The 27,477-nt window shown below is 37.3% G+C and overlaps 1 protein-coding gene across 1 annotated transcript in view; it reads right to left on the minus strand.

Annotated features, from left to right (window-relative positions):
- Positions 1 to 11,930: 11,930 nt before the first annotated feature.
- Positions 11,931 to 27,477, minus strand: part of LOC142225559 (ribosome assembly protein METTL17, mitochondrial) — a 52,686-nt gene continuing 37,139 nt past the window's right edge. Inside the window, exons 3-4 of the mRNA XM_075295342.1 lie at positions 26,795 to 27,081; positions 11,931 to 12,078 (exon numbers count right to left, since the gene is read on the minus strand). Coding sequence (XP_075151457.1) covers positions 12,003 to 12,078; positions 26,795 to 27,081 — 363 coding nt within the window. The 3' untranslated portion in view covers positions 11,931 to 12,002. The remainder of the gene's footprint in view (positions 12,079 to 26,794; positions 27,082 to 27,477) is intronic.

The raw sequence follows: 27,477 nt of genomic DNA on the forward strand, positions 1-27,477 counted from the left end.
TACAAATAAGTTAAAAATAAGTTGTTTTGCTAAGACAGCTTAAATTTACAAATAAAAAAATTATTAACTTGTGAACGTAGTATGATTCTACGTTCACATTGTGCTTGAAATCTTTCATTTTCGAGAATTTTGCCTTTCAATACAAAGGTGAGATATCAAATAATAACAAGTATATACGGCCGTAAGTTCGGCCAGGCCGAATCTTATGTACCCTCCACCATGGATTGCGTAGGAACTTCTACTAAAGGCTGTCATCCACAATCGAATTACTTGGGTTGCGATAACACTTGCCGATGGCAAGGTATCGTAAAACTTTTTAACACTGTCTTCTAAATTGTAAGTTAGTCCATAAGGGGTATATATTAAACAAAGGGGTATATATATATATACGGCCGTAAGTTCGGCCAGGCCGAATCTTATGTACCCTCCACCATGGATTGCGTAGGAACTTCTACTAAAGGCTGCCATCCACAATCGAATTACTTGGGCTGCGATAACACTTGCCGATGGCAAGGTATCGTAAAACTTATTAACACTGTCTTCTAAATTGTAAGTTAGTCCATAAGGGGTATATATTAAACAAAAAAAAAAAAAGGCCGATTAAATACGTATATAATTCAGTTTGACAAAATTTTCTATAGAAATAAAATTTTGATAAAATTTTCTATAGAAATAAAAACTTGACAAAATTTTCTATAGAAATAAAATGTTGACAAAATTTTCTATGGAAGTAAAATGTTGACAAAATTTTCTATAGCAATAAAATTTTGACAAAATTTTCTATAGAAATAAAATGTTGACAAAATTTTCTATAGAAATAAAATGTTGACAAAATGTTCTATAGAAATAAAATGTTGACAAAATTGTCTATAGAAATAAAATGTTGACAAAATTTTCTACAGAAATAAATTTTTTACAAAATTTTCTATAGAAATAAAATTTTGACAAAATTTTCTATGGAAATAAAATGTTGACAAACATTGCTATAGAAATAAACTTTTTACAAAACTTTCTATAGAAATGAAATTTTGACAAAACTTTCTATAGTAATAAAATTTGACAATTTTTACATGGCTGTTAGAGGCCATATACTAACGAAATGTACCAAATTTCAACCGCATCGGATGACTTTTGCTCCTCCAAGAGGCTCCGGAGGTCAAATCTGGGGATCGGTTTATATGGGAGCTATATATAATTATGGACCGATATGGACCAATTTTTGCATGGTTGTTAGATACCATATACTAACACCACGTACTAAATTTCAATTGGATCGGATGAATTTTGCTCATCCAAGAGGCTCCAGAGTTCAAATCTGGGGATCGGTTTATATGGGAGCTATATATATTTATGGACCGATATGGACCAATTTTTGCATGGTTGTTAGAGACCGTATACTAACATCAGGTACCAAATTTCAACCGGATCGGATGAATTTTGCCCCTCCAAGAGGCTCCAGAGGTCAAATCTGGGGATCGGTTTATATGGGGGCTATATATAATTATGGACCGATATGGACCAATTTTTGCATGGTTGTTAGAGACCGTATACTTAGACCACGTACCTAATTTCAACCGGATCGGATGAATTTTGCTGCTCCGGAAGTCTCCGCAAGCCAAATTTGGGGATCGGTTTATATGGGGGCTATACGTAAACGTGGGCCGATATGGCCCATTTTCAATACCATCCGACCTACATCAATAACAACTACTTGTGCCAAGTTTCAAGTCGATAGCTAGTTTCGTTCGGAAGTTAGCGTGATTTCCACAGACGGACGGACAGCCGGACAGACGGACGGACGGACGGACATGCGTAGATCGACTCAGAATTTCACCACGACCCAGAATATATATACTTTATGGGGTCTTAGAGCAATATTTCGATGTGTTACAAACGGAATGACAAAGTTAATATACCCCCATCCTATGGTGGAGGGTATAAAAACATTCATATCATAGTGTGAACATAGTATAGAAGTGCGTCCTCATTGCAATCTTACTTTTTCTAGATTTGCAAATAGCATTTTCATATTAACCCTGGACAGTCATCCTTATTTTTTGTACATTAACGTCATCCTTCGTCATTTTGACTACGGCTGATTTCAAGACGCTATAATTTTCATCGTGAGCGAAAAAGTGAACCAAACTTGAATTTATTTTCTTAATCAATTTGGTTTTAAGTAGCATAAAACAAAAATTGATAAAACGGTCGAATTAGTATAACTTAAATTTACCATTTCCCAATAGACTAAAATGCATTTTAAATCGAAAATGAAATTACGTGTCGTCATTTTGACGAATGATGACTGTCTAGGGTTAATACTATGTTCACATTATATGTCTACTTACAATGGATTTCAGTTGAAATATCTACGGATTTCAGTAGTTTTGCAATTGGATTTCAACAAAATCCACTGCACTGTCATGCACAATTGGTGATCACATCATGAAGTTTTTATTTTTGGCAAAATACTAACAAAATGCAATTGATACATAGGCATTGTACTTTACATCGGATGTGATCACCAATTGTGCATGACAGTGCAGTGGATTTTGTTGAAATCCAATTGCAAAACTACTGAAATATCTACGGATTCCAGTAGTTTTGCAATTGGATTTCAACAAAATCCACATACCATATTCTGTGTAAAAATCGTTGTTTTTAAGCACGGAAATACATAAATTTCATTAAATATTCTGTCTGTCCGTCTCATATTAATTCAGTTTTTGCCGTCTCTGTGTCACCCTGTTATTTTTTCGATAACCCTGTTATCGAAAGTTAGCGACGTCGCTATCTTCACGCAGACTAAATACACACAAAAAAATTTTTTTCTGATTCAATCACGAAATTAATTGATCCAATTAATTTTTTAATTGAAATGTCTTCAATCACAGAAATGATAGTATCAATTAAAAAATTAATTGAAGGTCAATTAAAAAATTAATTGATCCAATTAAAAAATTAATTGATACTATTAAATTTTGTGATTGATTTTTGTCTCAATTAAAAAATTTGTTGATTCAATTAAATTTTTAATTGAATATTTTTTAAAACTCAATTAAAATTTTAATTGGAAAATTTTTCGTGAAATTTTTTTCTGTGTATGCACCCTTTGCACGATCGACATGTCATAACAATAATTATTGAAAAGAAAAAACATGATATTAATTGTAAATATGTAATAAATGATCTTTGTACATATGAAAGAATTTAAGTTATTAAATCCTATTTTAAGTTATGTTTTTCTTTTCGTGTTTAATGTTTATTTTTGGCCTCAGCGCTGGAAATACTGTCCTGACCACCAGTGCGTCCAACAGTTTCTGGAAAATTTTGTTCTACACTCGGCGTTTCCCAGATACATGTGGTATACCAAACTGTAGGTATTGATGCCCCCTACCAAGTTCCGTTGTCACTTTTGTGTACGAAGTCCATCCCTGGCCTCAGCTCTGGAAATACTGTCCTGACCACCAGTGCGTCCAACAGTTTCTGGAAAATTTTGTTCTACACTCGGCGTTTCCCAGATACATGTGCTATACCAAATTGTAGGTATTGATGTCCTCTACCAAGTTCCGTTGTCGCTTTTGTGTACGAAGTCCATTCCTGGCCTCAGCGCTGGAAATACTGTCCTGACCACCAGTGCGTCCAACAGTTTCTGGAAAATTTTGTTCTACACTCGGCGTTTCGCAGATACATGTGGTATACCAAATTGTAGGTATTGATGTCCTCTACCAAGTTCTGTTGTCACTTTTGTGTACGAAGTCCATTCCTGACCTCAGCGCTGGAAATACTGTCCTGACCACCAGTGCGTCCAACAGTTTCTGGAAAATTTTGTTCTACACTCGGCGTTTCCCAGATACATGTGGTATACCAAATTGTAGGTATTGATGCCCTCTATCAATATCCGTTGTCACTTTTGTGTACGAAGTCCATTCCTGGACTCCACATGGGAAATAGTGTCCTGACCACCAGTACCCAGTAATAACCAAGCTAAATGACATTGAACAGGCACATGTGGCACACCAAATTGAAGGTAAAGGGGTTCTCTACGATATTCTGTGTATAAATCGTTGTTTTTAAGCACGGAAATACATAAATTTCATCAAATATTCTGTCTGTCCGTCTTATATTAATTCACTTTTGTCGTCTCTGTGTCACCCTGTTATTTTTTCGATAACCCTGATATCGAAAGTTAGCGACGTCGCTATCTTCACGCCAGTGCTGCCGCTACTACTTCAATCGAAGTATTTTGCTTCATTTTCACAAAATTTACTTCGTCACTCCTTCTTCCAACAATCTGCTTCATATTTTAAAATTGTTCCCCATATTACATAATTGTTTTTCCTATTCCTTTAATTACGATGAACATAGCGGTTTTAATCATTGAATTATTAACCGATGTCGACCAATTTTTGCATAGTTGTTAGAGACCATATACTTACACCATGTACCAAGTTTCAGCTGGATCGGATGAAATTTGCTTCTCGTTTATATGGGGGCTATACGTAAAAGTGGACCGATATGGCCCATTTGCAATACCATCCGGCCTACATCAATAACAAGTACTTGTGCCAAGTTTCAAGATGATAGCTTCTTTCGTTCGGAAGTTAGCGTGATTTCATCAGACGGTCGGACACGCTCAGATCGACACAGAATTTTACCACGACCCAGAATATACATATATACTTTATGGGGCCTTAGAGCAATATTTCGATGTGTTACAAACGGAATGACAAAGTTAATATAACCCTATCCTATGGTGGAGGGTATAATAAAATGAATTCTATTGTTTTGTTTTCAAAAATGTATGCTACTTCAATTTTATTCAATCTACTCCACTTTTTTCCAAAATCTACTTCACTCAATTTTTCACTAGCGGCAGCACTGCTTCACGCAGGTAGAAAATCAAGAGAATTGAGAGATTTTTGGTACTCTTTTCAACACAACAGGGTGTTCTGTAATAAAAAACTCCTCATAAAAAATTAATTGTGAATGGACAACGAATACAAAAGAATCTCTCTTAAAGGCCGGTATGCACCTCTAGCGAAATTTTCGGTACCAAAAATTTATTTAAGTCTACAACAAAAAAACAGGGCTGTGTTCACAAATTTTAAACCAGCTAATCGCTTTTAAAAATTGTTAATATATGTTCCAAATATTCCTCAAATAAATTGCTTATTATTTACAGACCTTTTAAAACTTTAACGCACACAATGATTGTAATAAATTAAATGTTTGCTGCCAAAATATGCTTTTGACAACCCTGTTATTTTCATTAGAGGTGCGTACCAGCTTACGAAATTGAACGCTACCGAAAATTTCGTTAGCATAAATAGCAATGCATTTCTTATGGGAATGAAATTTTTCGCTAGAGGTGCATACCGGCCTTAACGAAAAAAAACAAAACGAAATGTCAGAAAATTAATTTTTGGAACTGACACATTTTTTTTTTAAAGAGAAGAGTGGGACATCTATGTATTTCTATTGTCTATGAAAAACAACAAATGACAACCGTATAGATGTCGCACAATGCCTGCAGCTTTGGTATTACAGACGTTGCGGTCGTAGCGCTGTTTAGATAAATTGTTTATAAAGCCATCGGCAGTTTCAAATAGTCTCCCAAAAATTTAATGGAATGAAAACATTTATAAACAAGTAAGGAAAGTCTAAAGTCGGGCGGGGCCGACTATATTATACCCTGCACCACTTTGTAGATCTAAATTTTCGATTCCATATCACATCCGTCAAATGTGTTGGGGGCTATATATAAAGGTTGTTCCAAATACATACATTTAAATATCACTCGATCTGGACAGAATTTGATAGACTTCTACAAAATCTATAGACTCAAAATTTAAGTCGGCTAATGCACTAGGGTAGAACACAATGTTAGTAAAAACAAGTATATACGGCCGTAAGTTCGGCCAGGCCGAATCTTATGTACCCTCCACCATGGATTGCGTAGGAACTTCTACTAAAGGCTGCCATCCACAATCGAATTACTTGGGTTGCGATAACACTTGCCGATGGCAAGGTATCGTAAAACTTTTTAACACTGTCTTCTAAATTGTAAGTTAGTCCATAAGGGGTATATATTAAACAAAGGGGTATATATATATATACGGCCGTAAGTTCCGCCAGGCCGAATCTTATGTACCCTCCACCATGGATTGCGTAGGAACTTCTACTAAAGGCTGCCATCCACAATCGAATTACTTGGGTTGCGATAACACTTGCCGATGGCAAGGTATCGTAAAACTTATTAACACTGTCTTCTAAATTGTAAGTTAGTCCATAAGGGGTATATATTAAACAAAAAAAAAAAAAAGGCCGATTAAATACGTATATAATTCAGTTTGACTAAATTTTCTATAGAAATAAAATTTTGATAAAATTTTCTATAGAAATAAAAACTTGACAAAATTTTCTATAGAAATAAAATTTTGACAAAATTTTCTATGGAAGTAAAATGTTGACAAAATTTTCTATAGCAATAAAATTTTGACAAAATTTTCTATAGAAATAAAATGTTGACAAAATTTTCTATAGAAATAAAATGTTGACAAAATGTTCTATAGAAATAAAAAGTTGACAAAATTGTCTATAGAAATAAAATGTTGACAAAATTTTCTACAGAAATAAATTTTTTACAAAATTTTCTATAGAAATAAAATTTTGACAAAATTTTCTATGGAAATAAAATGTTGACAAACATTGCTATAGAAATAAACTTTTTACAAAACTTTCTATAGTAATAAAATTTGACAATTTTTACATGGCTGTTAGAGGCCATATACTAACGAAATGTACCAAATTTCAACCGCATCGGATGACTTTTGCTCCTCCAAGAGGCTCCGGAGGTCAAATCTGGGGATCGGTTTATATGGGAGCTATATATAATTATGGACCGATATGGACCAATTTTTGCATGGTTGTTAGAGACCATATACTAACACCACGCACTAAATTTCAATTGGATCGGATGAATTTTGCTCATCCAAGAGGCTCCAGAGTTCAAATCTGGGGATCGGTTTATATGGGAGCTATATATAATTATGGACCGATATGGACCAATTTTTGCATGCTTGTTAGAGACCGTATACTAACTTCAGGTACCCAATTTCAAACGGATCGGATGAATTTTGCCCCTCCAAGAGGCTCCGGAGGTCAAATCTGGGGATCGGTTTATATGGGAGCTATATATAATTATGGACCGATATGGACCAGTTTTTGCATGGTTGTTAGAGACCATATACTAACACCACGTACCAAATTTCAATCGGGTAGGATGAAGTTTGCTCCTCCAAGAGGCTCCGGAGGTCAAATCTGGGGATCGGTTTATATGGGAGCTATATATATTTATGGACCGATATGGACCAATTTTTGCATGGTTGTTAGAGACCGTATACTAACATCAGGTACCAAATTTCAACCGGATCGGATGAATTTTGCCCCTCCAAGAGGCTCCGGAGGTCAAATCTGGGGATCGGTTTATATGGGGGCTATATATAATTATGGACCGATATGGACCAATTTTTGCATGGTTGTTAGAGACCGTATACTTAGACCACGTACCAAATTTCAACCGGATCGGATGAATTTTGCTGCTCCGGAAGGCTCCGCAAGCCAAATTTGGGGATCGGTTTATATGGGGGCTATACGTAAACGTGGGCCGATATGGCCCATTTTCAATACCATCCGACCTACATCAATAACAACTACTTGTGCCAAGTTTCAAGTCGATAGCTAGTTTCGTTCGGAAGTTAGCGTGATTTCCACAGACGGACGGACAGCCGGACAGACGGACGGACATGCTTAGATCGACTCAGAATTTCACCACGACCCAGAATATATATACTTTATGGGGTCTTAGAGCAATATTTCGATGTGTTACAAACGGAATGACAAAGTTAATATACCCCCATCCTATGGTGGAGGGTATAAAAATATGGGAAACATTTAAATCTGAAGCAATTTTAAGGAAACTTCGCAAAAGTTTATTTATGATTTATCGCTCGATATATATGTATTAGAAGTTTAAGAAAATTAGAGTCATTTTTACAACTTTTCGACTAAGCAGTGGCGATTTTACAAGGAAAATGTTGGTATTTTGACCATTTTTGTCGAAATCAGAAAAACATATATATGGGAGCTATATCTAAATCTGAACCGATTTCAACCAAATTTGGCACGCATAGCTACAATGCTAATTCTACTCCCTGTGCAAAATTTCAATTAAATCGGAGTAAAAGATTGGCCACTGTGGTCATATGAGTGTAAATCGGGCGAACGATATATATGGGAGCTATATCTAAATCTGAACCGATTTCAATAAAATTTGGCGCACTTAACTGCACTACTAATTGTACTCCTAGTGCAAAATTTCAATCAAATTGGGGTAAAACTCTGGCTTCTGGGACCGTATTAGTCCATATCGGGCGAAAGATATATATGGGAGCTATATCTAAATCTGAACCGATTTCAATCAAACTTTGTACACTTAACTGCACTACTAATTGTACTCCTAGTGCAAAATTTCAAACAAATTGGGCCAAAACTCTGGCTTCTAGGACCATATTAGTCCATATCGGGCGAAAGATATATATGGGAGCTATATCTAAATCTGAATCGATTTCAACCAAATTTGGCACGCATAGCTACAATGCTAAATCTACTCCCTGTGCAAAATTTCAACAAAATTGGGCTAAAACTCTGGCTTTTAGGACCATATTAGTCCATATCGGGCGAAAGATATATATGGGAGCTATATCTAAATCTGAACCGATTTTGCACACTTAACTGCACTACTAATTGTACTCCTAGTGCAAAATTTCAAACAAATTGGGCCAAAACTCTGGCTTTTAGGACCATATTAGTCCATATCGGGCGAAAGATATATATGGGAGCTATATCTAAATCTGAACCGATTTCAATCAAATTTTGCACACTTGACTATACCACTAAGTGTTATGTTTGTACAAAATTTCAAGCAAATCGGTATAAAAATCTGGCTGCTGGGTCCATATTAGTGCATATCGGGCGAAAGATATATATGGGAGCTATATCGAAATCTGAACCGATTTCTTCCAAAATCAATAGGGTTCTATTCTGACCCAAATTAGGAACATGTGCCAAATTTGAAGGCGATTGGACATAAATTGCGACCTAGACTTTGATCACAAAAATGTGTTCACAGACAGACGGACGGACGGACATGGTTATATCGACTCAGGGACCCACCCTGAGCATTATTGCCAAAGACACCATGTGTCTATCTCGTCTCCTTCTGGGTGTTACAAACATATGCACTAACTTATAATACCCTGTTCCACAGTGTGGCGCAGGGTATAAAAAGAACATTTGTTAGGTTTTAAATCCTATTTTATTTACGTTTCGTAAGGTCGGTAGACAATTGAACTGTGTGACGCCGACGCAAACTGTATGATATTTGAGAGAAGCGCCGACAAAAACTGCATGATATTAGAGAAACTTTCCTCATGACTACCACCTACTGACGCAGTTTCAATTCACAGTTTCGTTCTCTTGTGTTTTTATTCTCTCTGTCTTTGACAACGCTAGAAGAATCTACGACCATTAAGTTATTCATCTGGTGTCTGCCAAACAACACTCACATAGATATATGCTCGCATTACTAAAGGGTGATTTGTTAAGAGCTTGATAACTTTTTTTTAAAAAAAAACGCATAAAATTTGCAAAATCTCATCGGTTCTTTATTTGAAACGTTAGATTGGTCCATGACATTTACTTTTTGAAGATAATTTCATTTAAATGTTGACCGCGGCTGCGTCTTAGGTGGTCCATTCGGAAAGTCCAATTTTGGGCAACTTTTTCGAGCATTTCGGCCGGAATAGCCCGAATTTCTTCGGAAATGTTGTCTTCCAAAGCTGGAATAGTTGCTGGCTTATTTCTGTAGACTTTAGACTTGACGTAGCCCCACAAAAAATAGTCTAAAGGCGTCAAATCGCATGATCTTGGTGGCCAACTTACCGGTCCATTTCTTGAGATGAATTGTTCTCCGAAGTTTTCCCTCAAAATGGCCATAGAATCGCGAGCTGTGTGGCATGTAGCGCCATCTTGTTGAAACCACATGTCAACCAAGTTCAGTTCTTCCATTTTTGGCAACAAAAAGTTTGTTAGCATCGAACGATAGCGATCGCCATTCACCGTAACGTTGCGTCCAACAGCATCTTTGAAAAAATACGGTCCAATGATTCCACCAGCGTACAAACCACACCAAACAGTGCATTTTTCGGGATGCATGGGCAGTTCTTGAACGGCTTCTGGTTGCTCTTCACTCCAAATGCGGCAATTTTGCTTATTTACGTACATTTTTACAACTTTTCGACTAAGCAGTGGCGATTTTACAAGGAAAATGTTGGTATTTTGACCATTTTTGTCGAAATCAGAAAAACATATATATGGGAGCTATATCTAAATCTGAACCGATTTCAACCAAATTTGGCACGCATAGCTACAATGCTAATTCTACTCCCTGTGCAAAATTTCAATTAAATCGGAGTAAAAGATTGGCCACTGTGGTCATATGAGTGTAAATCGGGCGAACGATATATATGGGAGCTATATCTAAATCTGAACCGATTTCAATAAAATTTGGCGCACTTAACTGCACTACTAATTGTACTCCTAGTGCAAAATTTCAATCAAATTGGGGTAAAACTCTGGCTTCTGGGACCGTATTAGTCCATATCGGGCGAAAGATATATATGGGAGCTATATCTAAATCTGAACCGATTTCAATCAAATTTTGCACACTTGACTATACCACTAAGTGTTATGTTTGTACAAAATTTCAAGCAAATCGGTATAAAAATCTGGCTGCTGGGTCCATATTAGTGCATATCGGGCGAAAGATATATATGGGAGCTATATCGAAATCTGAACCGATTTCTTCCAAAATCAATAGGGTTCTATTCTGACCCAAATTAGGAACATGTGCCAAATTTGAAGGCGATTGGACTTAAATTGCGACCTAGACTTTGATCACAAAAATGTGTTCACAGACAGACGGACGGACGGACAGACGGACATGGTTATATCGACTCAGGGACCCACCCTGAGCATTATTGCCAAAGACACCATGTGTCTATCTCGTCTCCTTCTGGGTGTTACAAACATATGCACTAACTTATAATACCCTGTTCCACAGTGTGGCGCAGGGTATAAAAAGAACATTTGTTAGGTTTTAAATCCTATTTTATTTACGTTTCGTAAGGTCGGTAGACAATTGAACTGTGTGACGCCGACGCAAACTGTATGATATTTGAGAGAAGCGCCGACAAAAACTGCATGATATTAGAGAAACTTTCCTCATGACTACCACCTACTGACGCAGTTTCAATTCACAGTTTCGTTCTCTTGTGTTTTTATTCTCTCTGTCTTTGACAACGCTAGAAGAATCTACGACCATTAAGTTATTCATCTGGTGTCTGCCAAACAACACTCACATAGATATATGCTCGCATTACTACAACAACAATAACAATAGACAATGAGATGAAATGAGAATGCAAAATAACAAAGCAAAGGGGTTGTTATACTATGAGTGAGTAAGAACTTACATTTCGATATGAAAATAAGCAAACAAAAGAACATAAAAGAAATTCAGGAAAGTACCAGAAAATGAATAGATGATTCCAACAAGTGATAACGAAATTTTATCGTTACAATTTGAAATTTTAAATTAACGGAAACTAATTTAAATAAACTTAAATCTATAATTATCAAATTCGTAACAATATAGAATGAATTCTTCTTAATTTCTACGAAAACTACATCGTTCAAACGAATAAAAATGTCTATGGCGTATATAAGTTCAACTTTCTTCAAAATTAGTTAATTTTAACTTAAAGAAGGGGTCACTTTTTTCATAAAGTGTAAAAGAAGCAATGGCATACTGTTTTTCAGTACTTTTTAATATATAATAAAATTATTTATTTATTATGAGTGTCTACATATTTTTTATTTTAATTTGATTTGGTTTCAATAACGACAGGCAATCTATCGCCCCATCGGCTGGCTCTTGCGCATCTGTATGTGAACCTGAAAAAGGAGAAAACATACTTTTTCTTTGAATTTAAGTTTATTAGGAAACTTGAGTATATTGAATATATTAATAATTTTTAAATATTTCCATTGGTTCATTCAATACACCAAATTTTTGGAACAAAACATACATAGTAAAGGTCTGCACCAAAGACAATATACTTTAAAAGATGGTAAATTGGGGTGCTTATACATGTTTGTAATTTATTTTTTTTGCATATTTTTTGTGAAAAACTTTAAATGAAACAATGTTAAATTCTGAGCAATAAATAAGAGATTACATTCTCCAAGATGTTCGAAGTTTTCATGAAACAAATATGTAAAGTAGAAAGTCGGGCGGGCCGACTACATCATACACAGAAAAAAATGTCTTGTAAATTTAAGGAAAATTTTAGCTTCCACATAGTTAAAAAAATTTACTGTAATATAGTTCATTTTTTTAACCAAAACGAAAATTAATTTAGCTAAAGGAAAACTTATAAAATTTCAGTAAATGTTTTTTAGTTCACTAACTACGAAATGGGAAGGATTTTTCCTTAAAACATTTCCAACACAGTAGTTAATGCATCGTTTATTGTATTACAAAAATACATAAGCAATATAAAAATCTTACTACGAAATGTGGACAATTTACCAAGAAAAATCTTTGTATGGAAAAAAAATTTGTAGTAAAAACTAACTTAACGACATTACTGATTCATATGATGGCTACCTACAGCTTGTTTTCCCTTTTTATTATATGTTATAAGTTGGTATATTTTCCTCACATTGGAAATTTTAGATAAAGTAGAATAAAAAGTAGTTTATATAAACCTTGACGGGTGTATATAATTTTTTATAGATTGCTTGTAAATTTACATACATTTTACCTTATCCTACACACAAAAAATTATCACCGAAATTTTTTCAATTAATCACTTAAATGAATTTGGAAACGGATTCAATTAATGTTAATTGATTCAATTAATTATTTAATCAAATCCGAATAAAAACCAATTAAAAAATGATTGATATTTGTTACGTTTCCAATTAAAATATTATATGATTCAAATTGTTAATTGATTCGGAAATAATTTTCAATTACAAGCGTGATTGAAAAAATTTCCGTTTCCAATTACACATGTGCTTGATCCAATCAGCTTTGTGATTGAAATCGAATAATTTTTAGCAATAGAAAGAGTGAAAAGAGAACAAGAGTATGGGTATTTAACATATTCAACAATGTATTCAACAATGAGAGATCAGTCTGTTGAAGTAACTCGTAACGAACGGTTATGTTTTTGTTTTTCGCGGAAATTGAAAAACATGATTGACGACATTCTGTCTGCTGCATTCAAAATGTGTGCATAAATATTTTGAACGCAAGAACAAATCATAGCAAAGGGTTGAAATAAATAAAGTGTGCAACAACAAATGGCCACGTGGTAAAGGTGTGAAAAAATATATGACAGAACGCATTTGAAATTACCTGTGTTTGTGTTTTGTGGTGTTGTAAAAATGGAAAACAATCTACGTTTATTGAAGGTAAGAAATTGTGATATGTGAATACCGTTTTCCATTGAAGCCTGGTTACATTAAACGGACTAAAATAATATATTTTTTATTGTTGTTGTTGTAACAGTTTATTGTGATCTCATCCATTTCATGTTATACGCTTGGTACATCAGCTTGTTGGCAGATCAAGGAACTCTGCGACTAAGATGGGGTGTGTCCAGAGTGATCTGGTGGTAAGTCTGGTGGTACGTGTTATATTTTTTATTCATTTCTTTTAGTGACCAATTTTATTTCGTGAAATTGACCAATCAAGTCCATAATTTTATCAAATATGTGAGAATATGGAAAGGAATTGTTACTAAAATTAAATTACCGAGCCTTTAATACACGTTTTTATGCTGAACGACTACAACTGCAAAAGAAGATTATAAATATGCAACCTGGAACTTGATGTTCTATGCAGGTAATGTTTAACAAAATTAACTTTTAGTTGAACAAAATTAAATTCGAATTATTCTGTTTACTTTCAGAAAAATAATTTAGCTTACCGACTGCTGATTTATTGGAAATCTAGGCGCACCTAAATATTAGAAGGAACATGCTGACATCGTTAATATGATAAGGAAGATAATAATTTATATACTTTATTTTTTAACCCTTTAGTTGTTATTGTCTATTGTATATCTAAGTTATGTTAGAATAAAACACACAAATAACAAAAACGAAATTCTTTAGTCTATGGTATAATTCAGAAAAATAAAATATTGAAGATTTTTTATAAGAAACGCATATTTTCTGTTATTTCATATAAAACTAAATAAGATATTGGGGGCGCAATATACACATTTTTTGATTGAAATTTATTGCCCATATCAATTAATAATTTAATTGAATCAATCAAATAGTTGATTGATTTTTGTCGCGAAATAAATTACAATTTTAATTGATTCAATTAAAACTGTGATTGAATTTTATGTTAAAAATCAATCACGTTTTTAATTGATTCAATCACATAATTAATTGATTCCGAGACAAAAGACATTTTTAATTGAAACCCGTGTTGGTTTTCGATCAAAATGGGTGATTGATACTATCATTTTCGTGATTGAAGACATTTCAATTAAAAAAATGATTGAATCCGCGATTTTCGTGATTGAAATCAAAAAAATTTTTTTGTGTGTATAGATAAAATTCCATCTAATCAATAAATGTGCTACTGGAAAATGAAGTGAGAAGGGAGTAATGAAATCATTGCATCATGAGAGGGTGTTGTAGAGATATTTTCTGCATATCTCGTATGATTGTTTGTGTTTGTTATTGCGTGTTTTATGCTGTTGTTGGTTGTTTTGATTCTAGAGACAAACTGGGTGAATTTCTGGAATGTTCCTTATGTGTTGTTGGTATCTTTTGTGGTGATATTTGTTTTGCTGCAATAACGAGATCAGAAAGGGATCACGTGAGTACAGTTGCTATTTTTATACCCTCCACCATAGGATGGGGGTATATTAAAAAAGTTCAGCTGGTAGCCAGATCAAGGAACTCTGCGGCAAGGATGGGGTGTGTCCAGAGTGATCTGGTAGTAAGACGGGTAGGCTTAGCTGGGCAAGCAAAAAGGTGACGAGTGTCATGTGGCCCTTGATTACATATGGGACACACGTCAGCTTCGCTGCTATCAATCACAGATAAGTATGAATTGAGGAGGCTGCACTTGCCTGATCTTAGTTGGGCCAAAACTACCCTTGTCTGCCGTGGGTGGTCCCTCTCCTCCGGTGCAATGGGCGGCGGTCGGACTCCGAGAACAAGATTAACCTTGTAGCTTCTCACCGCTTCAGCTACAGTATCCTAATGAATCCTGTTCAGACCTGTCTGGTATGCTGCCTGATCTAGAGGCTCTCTTATGTAACGCTGGATCTCTGGCTCTAGAAGGTGAAGATCAACCCTTACATTCCTGGGTGGAGGTTGTCTATCCACAAGATGGTGATTCGGATGACAACTTCGATGGCAACCCAAGAGGTACTGCTTTGACAACATGTAGTTGTGTCGACGCACTGGGATGATCTTGGTCTCCGCATAAATGTGATCCAGGGGTGTACTGCGGAGATATCCTGTCGCGGTTCTAAGGGCAGCGTTCTGACAGGTCTGTATGTTATTCCACTGCGTATCGCTCGTTTGAGGTGTCCACACTGGCGCTGCATAGTTTACCACTGACCGGCCAATTGCCTTATATGTAATTAACAAGGTTTCTTTGTCCGCACCCCAAGTGCTGCCGGTAAGCGACTTGAGGACCTTCTTTCTACCGCGGAGCTTATCACAACTTGCAGTGGCATGGGCGGACGACTTATAAAGCCTAGCGAATGTGACCCCGAGAATCTTGGGGTAATTTGTTATCGGAATTGTTTCGCCATCGACTCTGACATTCAACTGCCTGCGTACTTCCGCCGTCCATGTAGTGAAAAGTGTGGCTGAGGATTTGGTGGGAGATATCCTCAAATTTCTTGCAGTGAAATAACTGGTAAGATCAGCGAGGTAGACATTTAATCGATCGCAAATGTCATCAACAATGGGCCCGGATGCCATGATTGTGCAATCGTCCGCATAAGACACAATCTCGACGCCGTCAGGAGGGGGTGGAATCGAGGACAGGTAGAGGTTGGACAGTGCCGGAGATATCACCCCGCCCTGGGGAACTCTCTGTTTAACTCTACGGGGTTTTGACTTCTTGTCCCTCAATTCCACGTACGACTGGCGTCCACACATATAATTCAGAACCCAACGCTTCGCCCCTGCCGGTAGGGACGTGTTCTCGATGTCCTCGAATAATGTGGCATGGTTGACCGTATCGAACGCTTTCGATAGGTCAAGCGCCACGAGGGCCGTCCTATGACACGGCTTGGGCTGGTTAAGTCCCCTATTGATATGTGTCGAAATGGCATGTAAGGCAGCTGGAAAATTCTCCACAAGGCTGGAGAGGAGTAGTGCCTCAAGTGTCTTGGCTACTGGCGAGAGAAGGGATATCGGTCTGTACGATTCACCTTTACTCGAATCTTTGCCTGGCTTCAGTAGTGGAATCACTCTTCCCATCTTCCAGACATCGGGTATAATGAGTGATTCCAAGGACAAATTGAGGAGTCTGGTCAGGTACTCAACTCCCAGTATTCCCAGATGCTTCAGCATTAGCATTGAAATTCCGCCTTTGATGGTTTCGCGCTGTTGATGACATTGGTAACTTCGGCAGCGGTAAATTGTGGTGTGTCGTCGGCTCGGAGACCACGTATACGACGAGTGGCTCTCCTTTTCGCTCTATCACTCTCGGGATGCTCGACAAGCAGTCGGTTGAAGTATTTGGCGCATCTCTTCGGATCAGTCACAGTCACGTCGCCAAAGGTGACGGAAATCCCATCATCCCTTGTAGCGGGGTTCGAGAGGGCTCTCACTGTTGACCACAATTTACCAGTCCCTGTGCCTAAGTTACATTGCTTCAGGTGCTCTAACCAAGTGTTCCTCTTGTGCTCGTCGACTATCTTACTAATCTCTAGATTTAGTTCTCTGATTCTAGGATCAGCAGGGTTAGCACGACGGCGTTCATCACGCTCGTCTGCGAGTGCCGCCGCTTCGGCTGGGAAGTTGGGCCTCACTTGGGCAATTCGACCAGCGGGTATGAAGCGAGCGGCTGCTGCGTTGATGATGTCCCGGAACGCCCTCCGGGCAACATGAACATGAGAGGGATACTGAAGCGGCGATCGGTGTATTCTCTGAAGCCTTCCCAGTTGGCTTTCTTTTGATTGATAAACGTCCGGCGTTCAGAGGTTATGAAATCGGAGGGTCGGTTAATGGTGAGAATTATGGGGAGGTGGTCCGATCCCAATGGAATGACGGGTTGCCAGGAAACGTCATTTATCAGACCAGGCGACGCTAAAGATAAATCTGGCGAACTGCTGCAGTCACCCATAATTCTCGTGGGGGCCTCTTCGTTCACCGTGCAAAATGTTGGGTCATCTATCTGCTCTGCCAAAGCTATGCCTCTCTGGTCATTACCTAGGAGTGAATGCCAAAGTTCATGGTGGGCATTAAAGTCTCCTAGAACCAATCGGTTATGCCCGCACAATAGCCACTCAATGTTTGGGCAATAAACTGGAGAACAGCTACCAACCGGCGTTATATACACATTGTATAGCTCTATCTCGGCAGCCCCAGACTTGACTGCTACTCCCATACATTCCATATACGGGTCACTAGTGTCTGGCACAAGCGGGATAGGTCTATACTGCACGGAACGGTGTATTATGAAAGACATGCCACCACCTCCACTTCTTGTGCGATCCTTCCGAAGCACATTGTATTCAGCTTAGTCTCCTGGATCGCTGCGACCCTTATCCTTTTCCGATTCATAAAGTCCACGATTTCGCTAATCTTACCTCGGAGCCCGTTGCAATTAAATTGCAAAAACGATGCACTATCCGGAACTGGAACAACAATATTGGGTGTAAGATGCTGCGGCGGAGAATATTGTTGAGCAGGAGATGTCGGGGGGGTCGCATAGTCAGACGACCCACTGCTGCTATCGCTGGCACAGCATCCTGCCACGTAGTCAGTGTGACTATACTCCCGCAGCGATGTTAAGCCGGAACAGTTCCGGTAATGCACCCACTCCAAGCACCGGTTACACCGACCGAAACCGAACGGTGGTGGATGAGGTTTCGGCAGACTGAACAATACCATGGTCCGGGGTTCTCCTCTATCCCGGCTCGGACCAACAGCAAACGGAGAAGGCTACCCGGGATGCGCCTTCTCCAACACAAAAAGACGGACGAAACAACACGTACACTGATGTGGCAGCCACTGGCCAATGGATGGGGTCCATCGGGTCAATCCGGTACACAGAACCCGCCGCCGTGGGATTGTAACATTGTCATTCCGTTTGTAACACATCAGCCGATCCGGCTGAAATTTGGTACGTGGTGATAGTATATGATATTTACCAACCAAAAGTCAAAAGTGGTCCATATCAGTCCATAATCATATATAGACCCCATATAAACCGATCCCGAGATTTGGTTTTGGAGCCTCTTGGAGGAGCTAATTTCATCCGAGTCAGATGAAATTTGGTACATTGTGCTAGTATATGGCCGCTAACAACCATGCCTAACTAACATAGGTCCATATCGGTATATAGTTATATATAGCCCTCAGATATATCGATCCCCAATCACACAATCTCAAAAATTGGTCCATATCAAGTTCATAATTGTATATAGCCCCCATATAAGCGACCCCCATATTTCAATTCTGGTTCTCTACGTACTGTGCAAAACGTCCATACCAACAATATTGGGTGTAAGATGCTGCGGCGGAGAATATTGTTGAGCGGGAGATGTCGGGGGGGTCGCATAGTCAGACGACCCACTGCTGCTATCGCTGGCACAGCATCCTGCCACGTAGTCAGTGTGACTATACTCCCGCAGCGATGTTAAGCCGGAACAGTTCCGGTAATGCACCCACTCCAAGCACCGGTTACACCGACCGAAACCGAACGGTGGTGGATGAGGTTTCGGCAGACTGAACAATACCATGGTCCGGGGTTCTCCTCTATCCCGGCTCGGACCAACAGCAAACGGAGAAGGCTACCCGGGATGCGCCTTCTCCAACACAAAAAGACGGACGAAACAACACGTACACTGATGTGGCAGCCACCGGCCAATGGATGGGGTCCATCGGGTCAATCCGGTACACAGAACCCGCCGCCGTGGGATTGTAACATTGTCATTCCGTTTGTAACACATCAGCCGATCCGGCTGAAATTTGGTACGTGGTGATAGTATATGATATTTACCAACCAAAAGTCAAAAGTGGTCCATATCAGTCCATAATCATATATAGACCCCATATAAACCGATCCCGAGATTTGGTTTTGGAGCCTCTTGGAGGAGCTAATTTCATCCGAGTCAGATGAAATTTGGTACATTGTGCTAGTATATGGCCGCTAACAACCATGCCTAACTAACATAGGTCCATATCGGTATATAGTTATATATAGCCCTCAGATATATCGATCCCCAATCACACAATCAAAAAATTGGTTCATATCAAGTTCATAATTGTATATAGCCCCCATATAAGCGACCCCCATATTTCAATTCTGGTTCTCTACGTACTGTGCAAAACGTCCATACCGATTCGTAATTATTTGTAGACTTACCTATAACAGGTTGGCTGATAAGTCCCCGATCTGACACATAGATGGCGTCGCTAGTATTAAATGCATATTATTTTTATATAGTACCAACCTTCAAATGATTCGTGTCAAAATTTGACATCTGTAAGTCAATTAGTTTGTGAGATAGAGCGTCTTTTGTGAAGCAACTTTTGTTATTGTGAAAAAAAAGGAAAAAAGGAATTTCGTGTTTTGATAAAATACTGTTTTCTGAAGGGAAAAAATACGGTGGAAGCAAAAACTTGGCTTGATAATGAGTTTCCGGACTCTGCCCCAGGCAAATCAACAATAATTGATTGGTATGCAAAATTCAAGCGTGGTGAAATGAGCACGGAGGACGGTGAACGCAGTGGACGCCCGAAAGAGGTGGTTACCGACGAAAACATCAAAAAAATCCACAAAATGATTTTGAATGACCGTAAAATGAAGTTGATCGAGATAGCAGAGGCCTTAAAGATATCAAAGGAACGTGTTGGTCATATCATTCATTATTATTTGGATATGCGGAAGCTCCGTGCAAAATGGGTGCCGCGCGATCTCACATTTGACCAAAAACAACAACGTGTTGATGATTCTGAGCGATGTTTGCAGCTGTTAACTCGTAATACAAACGAGTTTTTCCGTCGATATGTGACAATGGATGAAACATGGCTCTATCACTACACTCCTGAGTCCAATCGACAGTCGGCTGAGTGGACAGCGACCGGTGAACCGTCTCCGAAGCGTGGAAACACTCAAAAGTCCGCTGAGAAAGTAATGGTCTCTGTTTTTTGGGATGCGCATGGAATAATTTTTATCGATTATCTTGAGAAGGGAAAAACCATCAACAGTGACTATTATATGGCGTTATTGGAGCGTTTGAAGGTCGAAATCGCGGCAAAACGGCCCCATATGAAGAAGAAAAAAGTGTTGTTCCACCAAGACAACGCACCATGCCTCAAGTCGTGCCACAGAACGATGGCAAAAATTCATGAATTGGGCTTCGAATTGCTTCCCCACCCACCGTATTCTCCAGATCTGGCCCCAGCGACTTTTTCTTGTTCTCAGGCCTCAAAAGGATGCTCGCAGGGAAAAAATTGGCTGCAATGAAGAGGTGATCGCCAAAACTGAGGCCTATTTTGAGGCAAAACCGAAGGAATACTACCAAAATGGTATCCAAAAATTGGAAGGTCGTTATAATTGTTGTATCGCTCTTGAAGGGAACTATGTTGAATAATAAAAGCGAATTTTGACAAAAAAAATGTGTTTTTCTTTGTTAGACCGGGGACTTATCATCCAACCTAACTAACTCACAATTTAGAAAACGATGTTAAGAAGTTTTAAGGTACCACAACCCAAGTAATTCGATTGATGACAGTCTTTCGTAGAAGTTTCTACGCAATCCATGGTGGAGGGTACATAAGATTCGACCTGGCCAAACTTACGCCCGTATATACTTGTTCTTGCTGCTTTTGTTTTTCTTTACGGCAGGTATGTGTAACTTTATGACTATTTGATTTAACCGATTTTAGCGGTTAAACTTGAATGTAATACCCACCTTAAATACTATATGCTATACTGACAAGTAGAAATTATGTCTAATTTTATAAAAAAAAATTTATTTCAAATATATTCTGAGAATAATTTCCATTAGTCCATGGATATGATACTACTAATTCCTACTGGATGATTTTTTTTAATGTGGTAAGATTTTCTATAAACAGTATTTGGTTTGTAAAAAACCAAAATTTCAAATTATTAAAAAAATATTTTCATTTGCAGGTAGACAGGCCTCTAATGGTAGTTTTTTTTGGAATTTTCTTACTGTTTAATGCTAACTAAGCTGATATCCTTGTCACACTGTTTTGGCAACCGCGATTTTTTTTTTGATTGCATTGATGATATGGCAACACTACAGAAAGAAGACTCGATAACCTCCAGGGCTTTGTGACATTTCAATTAATTATTATTTTCATTATTTTTGTTAAACTGAATTCCTAACAATAAATTGCTTTTATTTTATTTTGAATTAAACTACTCGGCTTCGTAATTGACAATTTTTCAGAAGTGGGATTATTGTGCTCAGTGATCGGAGTGTTTGTGTGTGTGGAGGACATAATGGTCTGATGAAATTCATTCGTGTGTCGTATGGAGAAGTGGACAATTGTTAGACTTAAAGAGGAGCTAAGCTTCTCTCGCCAGTAGCCAAGACACTTGGGGCACTACTCCTCCCCACTCTTGTGGAGAATTTTCTAGCTGTCCACCATCAACATGGATTCCGTAAGGTACACAGTACGACGACAGCCTTACATGCCATTTCGACACATATAAATAGGGGACTTAATCAGCCCAAGCCATATCATAGGACGGTCCCCGTGGCGCTTGACCTATCGAAAGCGTTCGATACGGTCAACCATGTTACATTATTCGAGGACATCAAAAATACGTCCCTACCGGCAGGAACGAAGCGTAGGGTTCTGAATTATATGTGTGGACGTCAGTCGTATGTGGAATTCAGGAACAAGAAGTCAAACCCTTGTAGAGTTAAACATGAAGTTCCCCAGGGCGGGGTGACATCTCCGGCACTGTCCAACCTCTACCTGTCCTCGATTCCTCCCCCTCATGACGGCGTCGAGATTGTGTCATATGTAGACGATTGCAAAATCATGGGATCCGGGCCCATTGTTGATGACATTTACGATCGATTGAATGTCTACCTCGCTGATCTTACCAGTTATTTCACTGCAAGAAATTTGAGGATATCTCCCACCAAACCCTCAGCCACACTATTCACTACATGGACGGCGGAAGTACGCAGGCAGTTGAATGTCAGAGTCGATGGCGAAACAATTCCGACAACAAAGTACCCCAAGATTCTCGGGGTCAAATTTGACAGCCTTTTTAAGTCGTCCACCCATTCCACTGCAATTTGTGATAAGCTCCGCGGTAGAAACAAGGTCCTCAAGTCGCTTGCCGGCAGCACTTGGGATGCGGACAAAGAAACCTTGTTAACTACATATAAGACAATTGGCCGGTCAGTGGTAAAATATGTCAAATTTGACAGCCTTTTTAAGTCGTCCCACCATTCCACTGTAATTTTTGATAAGCTCCGCGGTAGAAACAAGGTCCTCAAGTCGCTTGCCGGCATCACTTGGGATGCGGACAAAGAAACCTTGTTAACTACATATAAGACAATTGGCAGCATACTAGACAGGTCTGAACAGGATTCATGAGGATAATGTAGCTGAAGCGGTGAGAAGCTACAAGGTTAATCCTGTTCTCGGAGTCCGACCGCCGCCCATAGCACCGGAGGGGAGAGACCTCTCACGGCAGACCATGGTAGTTTTGGCCCAACTAAGATCAGGCAAGTGCAGCCGCCTGAATTCATACTTATCAGTGATTGATAGCAGCGTAGCTGACGTGTGTCCCATCTGTAATCAAGGGCCACATGACACTCGTCACCTTTTTCCTTGCCCAGCTAAGCCTACCCGTCTCACTACCAGATCACTCTGGACACACCCCATCCTTGGCGCAGAGTTCCTTGATCTGGCTACCAGCTGAAATACACAAGCATAGAACAAAATGGATGAAACTACATTAAAAACTGTTACAACAATAACAACAACAACACAACATATTAAACGGTTGCGAGATTCCAACATAGAAGTGAATGAAAATATCGATATGTCTCAAAGCGGAGATGCAATGCAACAGGGTGAATTCCGGAGAAACGACAATATTCCATCGACAACGGAATGTAATGTGAATAGTTTGATTGGTGACGTTTTGCTACTTCATGAGGACGCTCAGCAATTTCAGATAGGCTTAACGACGACGTCGACGGTAGGTGCCAACAGTCCTCTGCCAAGCAATTCAGTTGCCAATAATTTTGAAAACGGCCGCTTCGGGTATCGATTTTACTATGAATATACATGGAGATAAAATGAAAAGGAGAACAATACACGAAGCTGACTATAGAAGTAACGAGGAGTTTGTCAGGCAACTTTGACTCACACATACTTGAATAGAATATAAATATAAAATTACATAGATATGTAATATATTACACGCAAAAAAATAATTCTTTCCTCCCAAACGAAATTTTAGACAAACAAAGTTCGTTTCTCATTTGCTTTTCGCTGTAAGGAAGTGTATTTGGAGGAAGGATGTCTTTCTCACATCCACGAGGATTTTTAGTTCTTAACACCTTTTCCTGTAATACCAACAATGTAGAAGAAATTATACGATTTTATAAATTTTTAAAATTTTTTTTTACCCTTCGCCTGGACGGAGAATCGAACCGCGGACCATGCACATTGTAAGCCAACACACTAACCACTGAGCTATGTACCTGTTATGGTCATCAATAGATAAATATCCATATAAGTTATATTTATATAGCATAGCTTGCGGCGCCCACGAACCGAATAAACAAAATTTATTTAACAGAAACAAACAGTTAGTTTGGCACCGTGGAGCAGTGGTAGCTACGTCTGACTCTCATGCCAAGGGTCGTGGGTTCGATCCCTGCTTCGGCCAAAGTTTTTTTTTTTTGCTTTTGTTTTTTTTTTACATATATTCCAGATATATTCGGAAGATTCCGAAAAAATGTTCAACATTACATTGTACTATATTAAATTTTGAACTGTAAAATGTGTCTTATTAAAGACCTAAAGTCAGAAAAGAACAGTGTTTGATATAAACGAAATGGACTGTGTTGTTATTTCAAAAATAACTTTTTTTATTGAAAAAAATAAAAATTTTGTAACAAACGAATTTTTTTGGTGATAAAAGTTTAAAATTTTCGAAGCAATTCAAAAAACTCTAACAAAAGAAAAACGTTTTCGGTACACGTTTTCCAAACGTTTTTTTTCTTTGCGTGTAGAAAATATTAATGAAATAAATAATTTTTTTATTTGAAAATTTAAATTCAATATAAGTTGTAATCATTTGCAATTTACATTCAATTATTACATGCAATTTACATTAATTTGTAATCGGTTCTATCAAAATATATAAGAAATATTTTTATGCAAGGGATACAATTTGATTTGAGTTAGTTTTTTTTTTAATAAGAAAGAGGCTTGCAACGTAAAAAAACCTTTAATTGTTCAATTAAAGCTTTATTTTTACAACATTATCATACAAAAATTATTTTTACTGACGGTTGCTTATCGATTCTTTTTTCACACAATTAGATCACACCGCTGTGCTGCTTGAAGTTTTATAGAACATTTATAACTCACGCAACATTTATAACCCAAGTAAAAAGTTCTATGCCGCATGAATTTGATATTTTTTGTGCTTGCTTTGGGTCCGATTGGCTTTTGTTGTGTTTAAATTTTCAAGCCATAGAGCCGTCGAATGAGGGTTTTGTTAGGTTTGTTCGGCGAACCGCTGATGTTCTACATGTTCTATAAAAATCGAAGCCATTTGAAATCGCTTTCAATCATATTTGTGCAGACCTTTAGTTTCTACGCAATACATGGTGGAGGGTAGATAAGATTCGGCCTGGCCGTATATACTTGTTTAAGTATAAAATATGTAACATGTATTAATTTATACATTGCCTGTAAACATATATGTGTTCAGAAAGAGAGACCTACAGAGTATACTGCAAGCAAAAAATGGAAGTAACAAATTGGCGCCTTAAAAATATATTCCCACGAAGAACATTTCATCAACAAATTTTTCTACCAGTGTATGCGTAAGGTGAAACATAATATGTTTGAACAATACAAACAATATTTTGTTAGAACCAATCCTGCAAATATAAATGCTTGAAGCAGAATGTATTTAGGAGTATATGTTACAGAAGCGATTTTTTTTTGTTGAGAGTGTATGTTTTTGCTGAATAAAATCCGAAAATTTGTGGAAAGTACACGCAAAGAAAAAAACGTGTACCGAAAACGTTTTTCTTTTGTTAGAGTTTTTTGAATTGAATTGAAAATTTTAAACTTGTACCACCAAAAAAATTCGTTTGTTACAAAATATTTATGTTTTCAATAAAAAAAGTTATTTTTGAAACAAAAACACAGTCCATTTCGTTTATATCAAACACTGTTCTTTTCTGACTTTAGGTCTTTAATAAGACACATTTTACAGTTCAAAATTTAATATAGTACAATGTAATGTTGAACATTGTTTCGGAATCTTCCGAACATATCTGGAATGTATGTAAAAGCAAAAAAACTTTGGTCGAAGCAGGGATCGAACCCACGACACTTGGCATGCAAGTCGGACGTAACAACCACTGCTCCACGGTGCCAAACTAAATATTTGTTTCTGTTAAATAAACTTTGTTTATTCGGTTCGTGGGCGCCGCAAGCTATGCTATATAAATATAACTTGTATGGATAATTATCTATTGATGACCATAACAGGTACATAGCTCAGTGGTTAGTGTGTTGGCTTACAAAGTGCATGGTCCGCGGTTCGATTCTCCGTCCAAGCGAAAGGTAAAAAAATTTAAAAATCTATAAAATCATATAATTTCTTCCACATTGTTGGTATTACAGAAAAAGGTGTTAAGAACTAAAAAACCTCGTGGATGTGAGAAAGATGTGAGGGAAAATGCAATTAGCAAGAAAACAATGTTTTTTTTGAGTTAGTCTTTATGAAATTGTTTTTACATCCTGGAAAAGAATAAACGTTTATCACAAAAAGTATATACTTTTCTTCCAAATACACTTCCTTACAGCGAAAAGCAAATGAGAAACGAACTTTGTTTGTCTAAAATTTCGTTTGGGAGGAAAGAATTATTTTTTTGCGTGTACTTTTTCGCTCAAACAATACCTTTTTTGTACTTTCTAAAAAATTGCATTTTCCATCCCTGCAGCCCACCCTTGTGTACGCTATATCTACGTTAGGGATGTGGGCTTCACAGTCACTGTGATTTCATGTGCAAAACTAATAAATATTTTGTGGTTAATACCTCCTACACGAAAGTTAAACAATTTTAAATATTATTTATGGCAAATGTCAAAATATAAGTATTTGATGGGTATCATAGCATTGAACGTATCTTACCTTCCATGCTTAGACTGCGTAAATATAATTTCTCTTAAATTTCCATGTGGTGTGCACATTCTGCATATAGAATGTTTAGATCGAACCAGTGTAGGCCTCACCAAACGCGGCCATCTTCGTGTGGTATCTTTTGGCAAACCTTTTTTAAGCACAACGTAACTAAACCGAGCAGCAACATCTTTATTAATAGTAGTCCCCAATGTTATGGGTGTGTAAATTACTTGAAAATTACATGGTGTGCGGTCCGCAATATTTGACAATCGGGGACATATGTGGTCATGAGGACACTACAAATAAAAGGTAGTAAGTATAATATTTAATATGGTAATAAATGAATGTGTATTTATATATATGTATATATATATATATATATATATATATATATATATATATATATATATATATATATATATATATATATATATATATATATATATATATATATATATATATATATATATATATATATATATATAATATATATATATATATATATATATATATATATATATATATATATATATATATATATATATATATATATATATATATATATATAATATATATATATATATATATATATATATATATATATATATATATATATATATATATATATATATATATATATATATATATATAATATATATATATATAATATATATATATATATATATATATAT

This window comes from Haematobia irritans, chromosome 2, assembly GCF_050003625.1.
Source record: "Haematobia irritans isolate KBUSLIRL chromosome 2, ASM5000362v1, whole genome shotgun sequence".
Lineage (NCBI taxonomy): Eukaryota > Metazoa > Arthropoda > Insecta > Diptera > Muscidae > Haematobia > Haematobia irritans.